This window comes from Lepidochelys kempii, chromosome 11, assembly GCF_965140265.1.
Source record: "Lepidochelys kempii isolate rLepKem1 chromosome 11, rLepKem1.hap2, whole genome shotgun sequence".
Lineage (NCBI taxonomy): Eukaryota > Metazoa > Chordata > Testudines > Cheloniidae > Lepidochelys > Lepidochelys kempii.
This window is the reverse complement of record NC_133266.1, coordinates 19,529,131-19,544,119: the sequence shown is the minus strand read 5'-3', so window position 1 is coordinate 19,544,119 and position 14,989 is coordinate 19,529,131. Positions and strand designations below refer to the sequence as shown.

General features: G+C 38.4%; 1 protein-coding gene across 2 annotated transcripts in view; it reads right to left on the bottom strand.

Moving 5' to 3' along the window:
• The window catches only part of THSD7B (thrombospondin type 1 domain containing 7B), a 517,186-nt gene that overhangs the window by 286,205 nt on the left and 215,992 nt on the right, over nt 1–14,989 (bottom strand). For both annotated transcript variants that reach the window (XM_073305365.1, XM_073305366.1), the window contains exons 6-7: nt 11,409–11,564; nt 9,511–9,708 (exon numbers count right to left, since the gene is read on the bottom strand). In XM_073305365.1, coding sequence (XP_073161466.1) covers nt 9,511–9,708; nt 11,409–11,564 — 354 coding nt within the window. The remainder of the gene's footprint in view (nt 1–9,510; nt 9,709–11,408; nt 11,565–14,989) is intronic.

The window sequence follows — 14,989 nt, the reverse complement described above, 5'->3', positions numbered from 1 at the left end:
ATTAATAAGGGCTTGGGCTACGAAAAGGTTCATATTAAATCAGAACCCCAAGTAAAATTGTTAACTACATGCACCAAACAAGGAATAAATAAAATAAAATACTTTTATCAATAAAATACTTTGAACTTACAGCATCTTTTACCTGAGGATTTCAAAATTATTTTGAAAGCTTTGTAAGTATTTTTCCATTCACAAACACTTTTTTCTGTCTAAATGAATTATTTTAGATTAACCAGAGACAAGAAAGTAGCATAAAATCTCCTTGAGGGTGCACATCTTTTTGTGGCAGCCTATACTGAACTGAACACACGTGGCTGGCTGTCTCAATAGTTCTTAGAGGTTGAAAGTTGTGGCATACAGGAAAAAAGATATATAGTTATATAGCTAAGAACACCACAATTAGTATCCCTCCCCAAAGAGTCCACAGCCTTCCAGTGGCATAGATTAGAGCAGGGTGAAATTTTTTCAGTTAATAATAAATAAATCAGGCACCAAAACTATTTGCGAATTCAGTTCAAATGCAACAAATAATATCAGCTGAAAAAACCATCCCTCCCTCCCCTCAGAACACCAGCACTCAGCCAAAAATTATTTATTTACTCATTTCTGGTACAGTGTACTCCTTTTAAGCCCAGGCAGATCACAATATTGGATCTTAAAATGACATCACTCTGATTACCGTGCTTCCCTTCAGTCCCCACTTGAATTCCAACAGGATTTCAGCAACTGCTTTCTCAAGAACTGGTAGAGCTAATAGCAATTCGGAATCTCAGCTCTCAAATGGTACAGCCTTAACCCCGACTGTGGCAGTGTATGAGATTATTGGCTGCTAAAATCACCTCACAGTTAAATTGAGCATGTAAATATCTGATAAAGAGAACAAAAACAATAATTCACGGCTGCATTAGGGTATAACTACTATTGGTCCATACCTAGGGCAACAGATCCTGAATCTGAGCTCACATTTACATATTTCAAATTTATTTTTTCATGTTAAAAAAGAAAGTATGTTTTTATCCCTCATGATTATGAGTAAAAGATCCAAAATGTGACCTGAGTGTAACTAATATAGTGGAGTTTGCTTAAGTCTGTAGATAGCTTTAAAAAAAAAAAAAGTTCTGAGAGGGGCAAACTTCCCGATGCATATCAACAAAGTGCTGACTCCAAGACACACTGCACTGGGATGGGGCCCACCAATACATCTGAACAGAGGACTCTGTATGACAGGAGAATAAGAGTGCAGTAGGCCTGGACCACCTTAGCAAGATACCGGGGTGAGCCTCCCTTCTGCCAAACACTTGCCTCTCTGAGTGACAGAAGGGATCCTTGCTGCTGCTCCTCATGTTAGAAGGATGCCTCCACGCCACTGTCTGCCACTCCAAGTAAGGGGCAAGGTCACTGTTCAGGGCTACAGTAGTGGAGCCATAGGAGCCTGTCACATGGTGTGCCTGGAGCCCTGCATTGCCTTAATCCCACTGTGACAACGATGAAGTAGGGGAATGGGACAGAAATATCAAGATAGTAATCAGAATGTTGTGATTTGAAGGTCAAACTGCCTCGGGGGGGGGGGGGGATGGAGTGATGCAAATGCTTTCCAGTTCCAAGCACTGACTGTGTAAAACCCAAAGCATTGTTTCTAAAAGTAAACATGGTTAAATAAAAGGAAATCATCATATTTAACCTGTGTGTGACTGGAGCCATTAGAAGTATTAAATAGATTCCTTCTAAAAAGCAAACCTACCAATAGGATTAATACATTTAAAAATGGTCATTATGAAAACCAGAATCAATTCTTAACAAGTAAACAAACTCTAAAGAATATTCCTGTTTTGTATGCTTCTTGCATTCACCAGCCCTTGTAAAGACTCCTGAGCCTGTCTTTAAAATGCCAGTGTTAGAAGCACAAAAGTATTTAAATCAGCCCAAAGTAACACAGTTAAAATGATGATAATGATTCATTTTTCACACAGCAAGAATTGATTTTCATAAATGTTCTTTCCTGTTGCTTGTGCAGACCCATATCTATCACTGCTAAGGTTCCTTGGGTTGACATGAGGTATAATTACAGCTAGATCTACGTCTGCTAACTCCCTTTGCCTAAGTTATTATTGTAGCTTGCAGCCAATTGGTTTTTCATTCTATTATCAGCCTCAATGAGAATGCTTTACTAAAAAGTGTTCTGCTGCCAAGAGAGCTCCCACAATAAGGACAATAGTATGTTCTATTTCTAGGACTATAATCTTTACAAAGTCCCACACAGTTTAAAGAACTCCAATATCAGTAAGGGCCGCAACCTGCGGCGTGAAGAGGTGTTGAGAGTGCTCAGCACTGCATACGATCCGATCCTACATTTTTCATGTGCTCCATTCTCTTGTTTTACCCCTAACTAGAAATAAAACTTATTTGATTATAGTTAGTATTAGGATGACCAGATAGCAAATGTGAAAAATCGGGACAAGATGCCCCGGGGTAATAGGTGCCTATATAAGCAAAAGCACCAAATATAGGAACTGTCCCTATAAAATCGGGACATCTGGTCACCCTAGTTAGTATCTAGAAGCATGGTATGAAAATATTAAACCAGTGAAATCACAGAAAGATAGTGTTTGCTTTCTAGAGTACTATTGCAAGACTTACCAATTTTTGCTAATTTATTTCAAAATATTTCTTCTTCTGTTTGATCACATAGACATTTATTTTGGTTTATTAATTTGGTTTCTTGCTAGGTATTGGACCAGCAAAAAGCAAATAACAAATGGCTATATGGGTATTACAATAAAGCAGATTGCTGACTAGCGGAACACCACTGATCGACTTTAAAATAATAAAAACCCAAACATTTTATAATCAATTTACAGACATTGCCAATAGCTAAGATTCAGTCCATAGGACTGTAGAAACTATTTTAATTTACACCTCCTTATAATCATTTTTAAGATGACAGCATTTCTTAAATACTTGAAAAAACTGATAGATTATTTGCATGAGTCACACTAGTTATATTATGAAAGCTTTTTATTTCATTTCATATATTTTAAGTATGTAACAGAGAAACCAGAATGCACTACAAACCACAGCCCTTGTTTGTTCACAGCCAACATGTAACACACCATACATTTGTTAAAATCACACTCCAGAGCTCCTCTTTAGCATTTATATTGCTTCAATCTGTTTACAATTGCTTTAAAAAAAGCCATCTTTAATATGGATGGGGGAATATACTAATAATTAAGACAGTTCCCACATCTCTCCATCTGAACTTTAGACAATAACAGTGTTTCAACATTAATTTTTCTTTGCACCTAAATGAAAAATTGGGAAATTTCGTACACAGCCACGCAAATTTAACCTCCTAAATGGATTGACCTTTTTACATACAGATCTTGCTCTCAATGCTATTACAATCTCGAGTTTCCTTCTAGGTACAGTATGGAATATTCATTCTTGACATACAACCTTTAAGTGCACATGCCACTACAAAGTAGTACCTGGAGAGCCACCTAGAGCGATATGAATTTTTCAAAAAATACTGCTCCAATATTTATTTGTATTTTTAAAGAAGAGTTGTTCATGTCTTTGTATCCACTAATCAAGAATATTTTAGGAAAGCAAGTTTACTGGCAGGAACTGTTCACAGAAACAAGTGAAATTTAGGCAAATGGACCATATTTGTGCAAAGAAAAAATGAATAAATATTTCAAGAGTTACTCTCATCCAATCAGGGAACAGCAATACATGCTCTCACGTACGTGTCCAATCAAAAGAGCTCAACTATCAAATACTGGCAACAAACTTCCCAGGAAAATGTTAAAGATGGAGAATTATTCACAGAAATTATTTGTTGAGCAATTTCAAACAACAAATTAGAGAAAACCATGCTCAGCTCACAGATCATTTGTGAACAGAGAAAAGGTTGAGTTGTTATAGAAACTACTTGTTTTGAATTATACACCCAGATCTGCTAAGGATATAATTTAATAATCTAATCCATGATACTACCACATGCATCTTTTCTCAGATGGCTTTAAGCTTTCCTTGTCTTTCCCCTGCCTACCATTTTGCACACTGATCTTTCAAGTAATGTGTCTTGCTAATGAAGTAACTGCTAAGTAATTAAATAAAAACCCACTTATGGTAATATTTTATTTGGATGAGACATCTTGTATAAATCCCTCTCCATTATACAAATTATTTCCTTTTATCCATTTTATTATATTATTTGTATTTGTATTGTAGTACTGCTTCAGGGCATCAGTCAAGGATCCCTCCCGCCCTCGTTGTGCCAGGCATTGTTCTCACACACAGCAAAAAGATGGTCTGTCCCAACGCTTCCTCAGCTCTCATCCCCTAAAGCCCCTACTCTACTTGCGCTATATTGATGACATCTTCATCATCTGGACCCATGGAAAAGAAGCCCTTGAGGAATTCCACCATGATTTCAACAATTTCCATCCCACCACCAACCTCAGCCTGGTCCAGTCCACACAAGAGATCCACTTCCTGGACACTACAGTGCTAATAAACAATGGTCACATAAACACCACCCTATACCGGAAACCTACTGACCGCTATTCCTACCTGCATGCCTCCAGCTTTCACCCTGACCACACCACACGATCCATCGTCTACAGCCAAGCTCTGCGATACAACCGCATTTGCTCCAACCCCTCAGACAGAGACAAACACCTACAAGATCTCTGTCAAGCTTTCTTACAACTACAATACCCACCAGCAGAAGTAAAGAAACAGATTGATAGAGCCAGAAGAGTTCCCAGAAGTTACCTACTACAGGACAGGCCTAACAAAGAAAATAACAGAACGCCACTAGCCGTCACCTTCAGCCCCCAACTAAAACCCCTCCAACGCATTATTAAGGATCTACAACCTATCCTAAAGGATGACCCAACACTCTCACAAATCTTGGGAGACAGGCCAGTCCTTGCCTACAGACAGCCCCGCAACCTGAAGCAAATACTCACCAACAACCACATACCACACAACAGAACCACTAACCCAGGAACTTATCCTTGCAACAAAGCCCGTTGCCAACTGTGCCCACATATCTATTCAGGGGACACCATCACAGGGCCTAATAACATCAGCCACACTATCAGAGGCTCGTTCACCTGCACATCCACCAATGTGATATATGCCATCATGTGCCAGCAATGCCCCTCTGCCATGTACATTGGTCAAACTGGACAGTCTCTACGTAAAAGAATAAATGGACACAAATCAGATGTCAAGAATTATAACATTCATAAACCAGTCGGAGAACACTTCAATCTCTCTGGTCACGCGATCACAGACATGAAGGTCGCTATCTTAAAACTAAAAAACTTCAAATCCAGACTCCAGCGAGAAACTGCTGAATTGGAATTCATTTGCAAATTGGATACTATTAATTTAGGCTTAAATAGAGACTTGGAGTGGCTAAGTCATTATGCAAGGTAGCCTGTTTCCTCTTGTTTTTTCCTACCCCCCCCCCCCCAGATGTTCTGGTTTAACTTGGATTTTAACTTGAAGAGTGGTCAGTTTGGATGAGCTATTACCAGCAGGAGAGTGAGTTTGTGTGTGTATGGGGGTGGGGGGGATGTGAGAACCTGGATTTGTGCAGGAAATAGCCCAGCTTGATTGTCATGCACATTGTGTAAAGAGTTGTCACTTTGGATGGGCTATCACCAGCAGGAGAGTGAATTTGTGTGGGGGGGTGGAGGGTGAGAAAACCTGGATTTGTGCTGGAAATCACTTTAGATAAGCTATTACCAGCAGGACAGTGGGGTGGGAATAGGTATTGTTTCATATTCTCTGTGTATATATAAAGCCTGCTGCAGTTTCCACGATATGCATCTGAGGAAGTGAGCTGTAGCTCACGAAAGCTTATGCTCAAATAAATTGGTTAGTCTCTAAGGTGCCACAAGTACTCCTTTTCTTTTTGCGAATACAGACTAACACGGCTGTTACTCTGAAACCTGTCCCAAATAGTTTACAATCTAAGAATAAAATGAGAGTCCACAAATGCATGCAAGAAACTGACAGGCAGAGCACAAGGTAATTAGATGATTATCAATAGAGATTATGAACTCTGTAATCCTCCTGCACTCCCAACAACTCTAACCATAACTGAGCCATGAAAAAAGCTCCAGAGCAAATTATGAAGATATGGGCTCTGGCTTCTAGTTACAGAACCTCCTCGGACATCCTGAGCTATGGATCACTAAACAGCATTACATGGCCATCCTCTGTCTGGAACAGCAGATTTAAGAAACAAAAAACATCCTAGATATCTAGTCTAATAACATAGGAAGTACAATGAAATGGAATGTGATTGAAGTTGGTATGTATCCCTTAAGAAAAGATACTCCTTTGGCAAAGAAGTCTTATAAGAAACACTGGAATCTTTAGATACATCATTGAAATAACCCTCTGTTCTCATTCTGTCTAAATCTTGTGTACTCAAATAAATGGCCACTTAAGACAACTACGAGGATTCAAAGCTAAGCTTGACCTTCCTATACCAGAGTCCTTTAGAAGTGTCACAGAAAAAGGGAGATTTTTTTTTACCATTCCTAAAGAAAGAGCATTGCAAATTAATGTACAAAGATCACAAATGTAGCTGAAATCAAAATGAATTATTACTCTAATATTTTTAATCTATATTATAAAACCAAGAGAGGCAAATGACACGGGGGTTAGGTACATGGACACATTTGGAACTCCAGAAAATATTAATGGTTACTTTTGTGGTTTCTTCAAGATTAGTTACCAACAGGGCAAGGATTGATAGAACAGTGTCCCTGAAATGTTAAAAAAGATAAACTGACATACAGTAATAATTAAAAAGACAGCCATGAAGAAAAGGCTGGAACTAATATCAAGAGGAAGAAATCGGGTATGCAAGCATACACAGAACCACCAGAGTATTCTAAATTCAATGTACCTGTCACAACCTGAACTTTATTGTTAATGAGGTATTACTTTCATCAAGGAAATAGGGGTTGGTTTTGTAACATTCCACAGCCCAAATCATTTATTCTTTGTCTCTTCAGTAAGTCAGCAATCTTGAAGGTGTATGCAGTGCTGAATACTGACATGAATATTGGATAGCACACTGGCATCAGAGGACTAGACAAGTGACTGGATTTCAGGATGCAGCAGTAGACACCAAAAAGGCAGCTGAGACTAATGAACCTATCAGCATGTAAAGCAGCTATGCTAAAGCTTTACATCAGGACAATAGTTAATGCAGTGCTTTGAACATGCATCAACTGTGTAAGTTCTAAGTATTAGTACAGCTTTTATTCTATTGCAGCCATAGCTGGTGTGCCTTGTGATTTGTCACAACTTCCTCTTAAGAGGTCAATCATAGCTCAATTTAGTCACTAGTCCCACTGGAGACACTGCGCAATTTTGATGCTCAGTCCCAAAGTTCTTATTTAGGCAAATATCCCATTGATTTCTATGGCAATTTTGTCTAAGACAGCACTGTGTAAGGAGTGGAAACTATAGCCAAAGCAATTAATGGTATTAAGTAGAGTCATAGAAGGATGAACAAGACAAACAGCCCTTTTTTCAACTTTGATTTCTATGACTCTGCGGTAAGTAAATCCTGCTGCAATAGAGATTGAGAAAAGTTTTAAAAGAGCATCCATGAATGTTTCCAACATGTCAAATGAGCTATGGTATGTCTTGTGAAATCTCCCAAATTAGGATTGGACAAGCAAAACAAACATTCGGTTATAGTGACAATAAAGAAACTGTCCAAAATCCCCAGCTGAAATTCAAAGGGAGTTTTGTGCTACTCTTGCAATGCTAGAAGAAAGATTTCAATCACTCTCTCACTTCCAGTAGTCATTCAGAATATATATATTTTTTCCATTCTCAAGGAGACTAACTGAAAAGCACTCTGTAAATCTGAAAGCAAAACTGATAGAACCAAAAAAAAAAAAAAACCCTCCCACGTTGCTCATCATGAGCTGAATGGCTGAAAGTGAAAAAGCTACATAGAAAGTTCCAATTTCTTGTTGGATAGACCGGCAGAGAGATACCCCAATATTGGGATGTCTCAGCACATATAATTACTACAGAGCAACATGCTGCCATGATCAGAGATCACCCCAGGTTTGTGAGTTTGTGACCTTGCATGTTTTCTCTGAGTTTGAAGTTGACACAAGTTTAAGACCCCAATCCTGCCAAAAGATGCACACAGATGAACCCTTGCACCAGTGGGTAGCCTCAGTGGGGTTCCACACCAGCTCAAGGATCAACCTGCACATACGTCACTGCAGAATTCAGCCTAAATTATTATCACATCACCCCAGATATCACTTAGAAGACACTCAGATACCCCCTAACTCCACTGGAGCTATTTACAGCAGCTGAGAATTTGGCCCGCTAAGTCTAAGAACACAAGAAACCTACAAACATTAATACATATTTCAAAGGGATCTTTGCTCTTCAGCAGATTAGCAGCTGTTATTTAATTGTTGATCAGGTTCTAATGCACCATATCTCTCAACATATTCTTAAACACTTGCCAATTAACTCAACTTGTTATAGACTTGGAACTGTTTCCTGTTCAAACACCATGCAATGGAAGAATCATCTTCATCTCAGATATAGCATTAAACTGGCAAGTTCCAAACTTTGCCAGTTTTGACCTGATAGTACAACTCACTGTGATTAAGGGCTGCAAAATCATGCCTTACGTAATAGAATCTAGAGATCTGACAACATTGACCTTATCGAGAATGATGAAACTGTTGGCTGCATTTCAAATTGTATATGAGAAATAAGCTCTCATTGCTTGTTTGTAAACTTCCTATAAAATATATGCTTTATGCATTATTAACAAGTTGTAAACTGAACACAGGGTCAGTCTCAAACTGCTGGCAAGTAAATACAAAAGTATTACTCAGCACAAATCTTTTCATTTACATATCAGATTCTTGTAGCATAATTAATCTTGGCATCACAACTAGGCTTTCCTCAGTATGCGCTCTTAAACAGTTATGATGAGAAAAGTATTCCAAATTTGTTGTGAAAGAATTTAGTGCTACGTTCGTGGAAATGCAAAGAGCCTGATTCTGACACACTTACTCATGCTGAGTAATCGTATTCAAACAGTCCTATTGACCTCTATGAGAGTATTGGCATAAGTATTATAACATGAATGCAGGAAGTAAATGGGCAGAATCAGGCCATTAATATTACACTACTAATATATTAGTTTAGGGAGGGGTGCAATATAGGTCATAGCAGCAATAAATGACTTGTGGCAGTGAGTCATTTTGTTTTAATCAGGGATGGGCTCAATCCACAATCCCAGATAATAGCTCTATACTTTGGGGAAACTCAGATCCCATTCTAAAATCTGGTGTTTCACATTAAATTAAATATACTGCTATAATAAGTTTTTGCAATTGCCCTTTAACAAAAATAGATTTTAAAGGAACACACAAAACAATGTGCAAATTTAAAGGTGACCAACTTAAAATTAGCTGCACCTACCTTTATTATTCTTGCATATGGCTGTCAGTATGCTATTTCCATGCCCACATTTTCCATGATCAGGTACACATACTCCTTCAGAAATGACCCACTGGTAACAGATTGGGTCTTCACAAGGAATAGATTCTACTAAGTGTGGACAACCCTGAGATGTACCAATGGGTTCCATAATAACATGCCTTTGTCTCATTCTAAATCCTAAAAAGACAGAACAGAGACATTTTTTATCATCAGTATTAAGATATTTTGCCTGCAAAAGTTGATATATAGGGCATGTGGAATTCTATGGCATTTCAAACTATATTTTTAATTAAAAAACTGCATAGCAATGCTCATAAGTATAGGCTGCGAGTCTGTCACGGAGGTCACAGATTCCAGCCATAGTGCCTCCCACCCCGCCAGCAGTGGCAGTCCTGGGCCAGCACGGTCACCCCCAACCAGCAGTGGTGGCGGCAGCAGCCCCAGGCTACCCTCTGCACCTGTCTCCTTCCCCCCTCCCCCCACCGAGCACCAGTGAGTACCCCAGACCCCACTCCCCTCCAGACCAGCAGCTGTGCTCCCGGAGCCCCCCACAACACGGGGTATATAGTACAAGTCATGGACAGGTCACGGGGCCGTGGATTTTTGTTTATTGTCCAATACCTGTCCATGACTTTTACTAAGAATACCCATGGCTAAATCTTAGCCTTATTCATAAGGCCTTCTAGATATTTGCAACCCCACTGGCCTTGCACAGGCAATCCTGTTGTCTTCAAAAAAAGACAGACTGTATCTCTATATATTTACAGTGTTGTCACTGCAAACGTAATGTTGGTTGCAGAATTCCAGGAGTCGTGATTTCCACAATCCTGCAATTCCACTGCCATTTGATCCAATACATCCCTTTTCGTTGAACTTGGATGTAAAACATTTACATCAACATAAAGTAAGAACTATTGTATTGTCATCATGAGATAGATAGATAGATAGATAGATAGATAGATAGATAGATAGATAGATAGATAGATAGATAGATAGATAGATAGATATCTCATGATGACAATACAATTTGAAAAAGATAAAGACAACCAAACAAGTAATTCAAAATCTAAAGCACAGTTAACCTCTTTCTGGGAGTCAGATTTAAAAGTCTTGTTCTGAGATACAGAAGACCAATTTACTGAGAAATAATTACTCTGCTTTATGAAGATATATAATTCATATTGGACCCCTCAAAATAACATCCTCTAAAAGTGGGAGATTCAAATTTAAAATTGGGAACAAAAAGGTTACAAAAATAATTGAGTACATAATTTAATGCCATTTGAATGAAAACTATGTTATATTCAATAGTGGAGCTAGTATGCAAGTAAGTGTCTTTCAGCATGGGTTTGTTTTGGATATGATAGAACATAGACTAGCTATATCCATGGTTTGAGTTAGTGGATTTACCATGGTGCTCAGCCATTCTGCATCAAGCAATGTTCTCATTGACTCAGCAAAGCCCCCAGCACTGCCTGGAATCTCCGCACTGATACGTGCTGAAACTCTGAGCCTGACATTCTCCTCCCACCTTCAAGCTCCACACCCAGCATGCCCCCTACCTCAAGACTTTTGAGAAGGTTCTCAGAAGACTTTTAGAGCCCCTTTATGTCTCTGCAGACCTTTTACCGAACATAGAGGGGCTGGAGTAGGGATGAGGATCTCACCCGTATTTTTCAAGAACAATAGCCTACAACATCAAAGGCCACCTTCTACCCTAGGCTCCACCTGTGGGTTCTAACTTATATCAAATGAATTCAATAGGAAACCACATTTGGATCCAATTGCTTTTAAATTCCTATCCTAACATGCTGGCGTTTAGTTTAATTCAGATCTAATTACAGGCTGTAGCATATGAGAAAAACAGTTAAATGCACCTTTTCTTCCCTGGCGATCCTGGCAGTTTTCATGAACACAGGGTCCCCAGGCAGACCAGGAGGAAACCAAACAGTCAGAAGAACATGGAACATTGCACAGCTGGGAGGCAGAGGGAGAAGGGCCAACACATAACTTCTTGTCAACAGGCCTAGTGACTAAACAGAAAAAAAGTTATGGACTGTAGTTTCATTCATACAAACTTCACAGAGCTTCTGAATTTACTATTGGCATTTGTTCCCTGGAGCAAACCAAATCTGCTAGGCCCTAAATAAGCAGCAAAAAAGAATCTACCTGACCCAAAGAGTTTATGTTCTAAGGCAAAATATTTAAGCATTGCTTAAGTCCCCATCCCTGTTCAGAAAAGCAGTTAAATGCAGGCTTATGTTAAGCACATGCTTAAGGGCTTTCCAGTCTAGGACTGGACTGCTGAATCAGAGTACCAGCTGTATTCTCTCTGAAAAGTAACTATGTAAAAATGAAACACCTTACTCAGCAGATCCACGACCTGTGAATATTCAGGTCAGGTCTGCTTGCTATAGAGGAAAAAAATGTGTTTACCACATTTTTCTGCTATTAACAGAATTGGCAGAAACCAATGGTGATAAGGTGATTAATTAAATTCTCCTCTGGCTCAAACACCACATTGGTTTAACTAAATTCCAACTGTTGATCCAAATCTTGCCCCCATTCACACCATCAATTATGTAGATCTCCATGGCTGTGCATGATGGATAGATTCCAGCAGACTCTCTATCTTGGAAGACAATATGGCCCAGATCTATTTACATACAATATATTCAATGAAGGGACCATGGGACTGACTGGAAAAGTGTTTTCAAAAAGCTATATGCTATATGTATTAGCAAACATTTCTTTGTTTCTTCCTGATCTTCTACCATTTTATGCATGCAGGAATCTACGATCTTGAATTGCTTTTACAGAAGGCTTCGGTGCTTGTCTCAGCAAACATTAATGCACCAAGGTTCTCTCATGCCAGTGCTTCAAGTTCAGATGCAGGAACACTGAGCGGCAGCTTAGGTTCTAACTCATGGACTCAGAATTCATACCTCTTGCTCCTCAAGCACTCTATGATATAACTGTACTATTAAATGGCAATAGATTAAATTTAATTCAAAACTAATGAAAGATACTATTAATGTAAAAAGACTGCTTTCTGAATGATTTTTGAAAAACAATATTGCCTTTGACATATTCATTTAGAGACTACACCAAGCTGGCAGGAATCCAATTCGCCTTACTGCTAAAGTAAATAGACCTTTTCTACAGATTGCAAAAGTCAAATGACAGAAAGGGTAAGATAAATATTAGAATTTTAACCATAAGGCTATTTTTTTTAATGAAGAGCTTCCCACATTACTTAATATCCCTTCAGCACTAAGTTTAGCAAAATAATTTATCATTTTTTTAACTCACTGGGAGAAATGAAAACAAATCAGTTTTAGGGCACAGAGGTCAACTTTAAGAATTAAGTCACATCCCATTCTAGTACAACTATTTCATTTCAGCCATGTTGTGAATCTCCTGAAATTATTTTGAAATAAAATGGTAGTAATCATCCATACATTTAGAGCATGAATATATAATTTCTAAAAAATAACTCGATGAATTAGAAATATGCACATGGATATGGTCAAATGTCAAAAAGTCCTCCAAATTTCTGCCAGTAGTTACTGCATATTGCAGAGACGAAAACTTTTAATGAAATATTTCAGAAATAAGAACAAAAAGAAATAGGTTGCATTAATAAACACACGTTACAGTATTAATGAACTAAGTCATTTCGACTAGACATGGTGGCTGTAAAAGCACTCCTTCTGTTGCCACATGAAGGCGAGGTGAACTCTAATAGAGAACTGACCATCTGTAAAAGAGTTCCATCATTTGTCTAGCCATCTGATTGACAGACAACCCCAAACTCAAAGGTGGCTTCCACTAGTCCAAGGATGGAGTCCATTCATTGACCTGGTCTGAGTGCCAGCAGAGCTTTATTTGCTTTTATTCGTCTGACTGTATACGTATTTCTTTAAAACTGTAGCAGGATAACCAGTTGGAAGGAGATGGGTAAAGGTTCTGCAGTAAAGCAGAGAAGAAGAGGCTGAGTACCTTTATGGATAATGACAGGTTTCAGAGTAGCAGCCATGTTAGTCTGTATTCGCAAAAAGAACAGGAGTACTTGTGGCACCTTAGAGACTAACAAATTTATTAGAGCATAAGCTTTTGTGGGCTACAGCCCACTTCATCGGATGCATAGAATGGAACATATAGTAAGAAGATAGATAGAACATGAAAAGGTGGAAGTAGCCATACCAACGGTAAGAGGCTATTAATTATCTTTATATATATATCTTCTTACTATGTTCCATTCTATGCATCTGATGAAGTGGGCTGTAGTCCACAAAAGCTTATGCTCAAATAAATTTGTTAGTCTCTAAGGTGCCACAAGTACTCCCGTTCTTTTTATGGATAATGCTGTTTTTCTTATTCGAATAAAGTTCTTTGTTCATTGTTACAATAAAGTGTCTCTTTCTGTGATTCTTTTCATTGCCAGATAACAGAACTCAATCAAACATGCAAGGCAGAAATTGTTCATCCCAGATCAAGGATATGCTATTGCAAAGGGTCAGTGGGAGAGAATTCAGGGTATTGCTGTGATAAATGGACAGAACTGCTAGACCTCTGTCTATGTATTGGAAGGGTCAGGGTTTCTTGCACCTTCTAACTTGTTTGATAATTGCACTTATCCTGTAAATAAAGCATTTATGTTGTTTGGGAAAAAAATGTCACATTTTCAGCTTGATAACACTTGTGTTTCCTCTCAGAATTTCTGGGTCAATGCCCCTGAATCAAATAGCAGCCCATTTACTATAGATTATGTTTGTTCATATTTTTAAAAATCCTATGTTCCTCTGGATCTGTGGAATAAGCCTGAAAACTCAATTGAATGCAAATCTTGTAACTCTTTGAAACATTGCACAGTTCTATAGCAGTGACTTATATAAATTAATTCTGGGCTAATAAATATAGTCACACAGGGCAATACTGAGATAAAGAACAATGTTAACCAATCAGAGAGCGAATGCACATCCTGACTTCAGCAAGTCTTCCCAAAACTAATTTTCACTCCTCCCAGAAGGTAAATAATATTTTTTCCTGGACTTTTAACTTCATCTCTCTTAAGATTGTTAGTTTAAAATGAACACCTAAACATTTCAGAAATTCATGGCCAGAATGGAGAAGTTTCTAGGTATCTCTGGCAAGCCTATTTCAAACACATGTAACAATGTGATGTCGAGATTTATTGTCCCTTAAGGAGTATCTCAATTTTGCCTTCACCTTAGTTAGTATTCACCTTTCAGGGCAATACATCTTGATATTCACCACAGCAGAAGTCAATATATATTTAATGTTTGGCAGAACCATACAGAGTGAATTATTACCAGAGGCCAAGATAGGGATAGTACCCATGTTTAAAATTTGCTATTGGTGACGCTAGGAAATATAGGCCAGTGACTCTTATTTCAGTACTAGAGGAAATTAGTTGAGAAAATCATTGAAGACT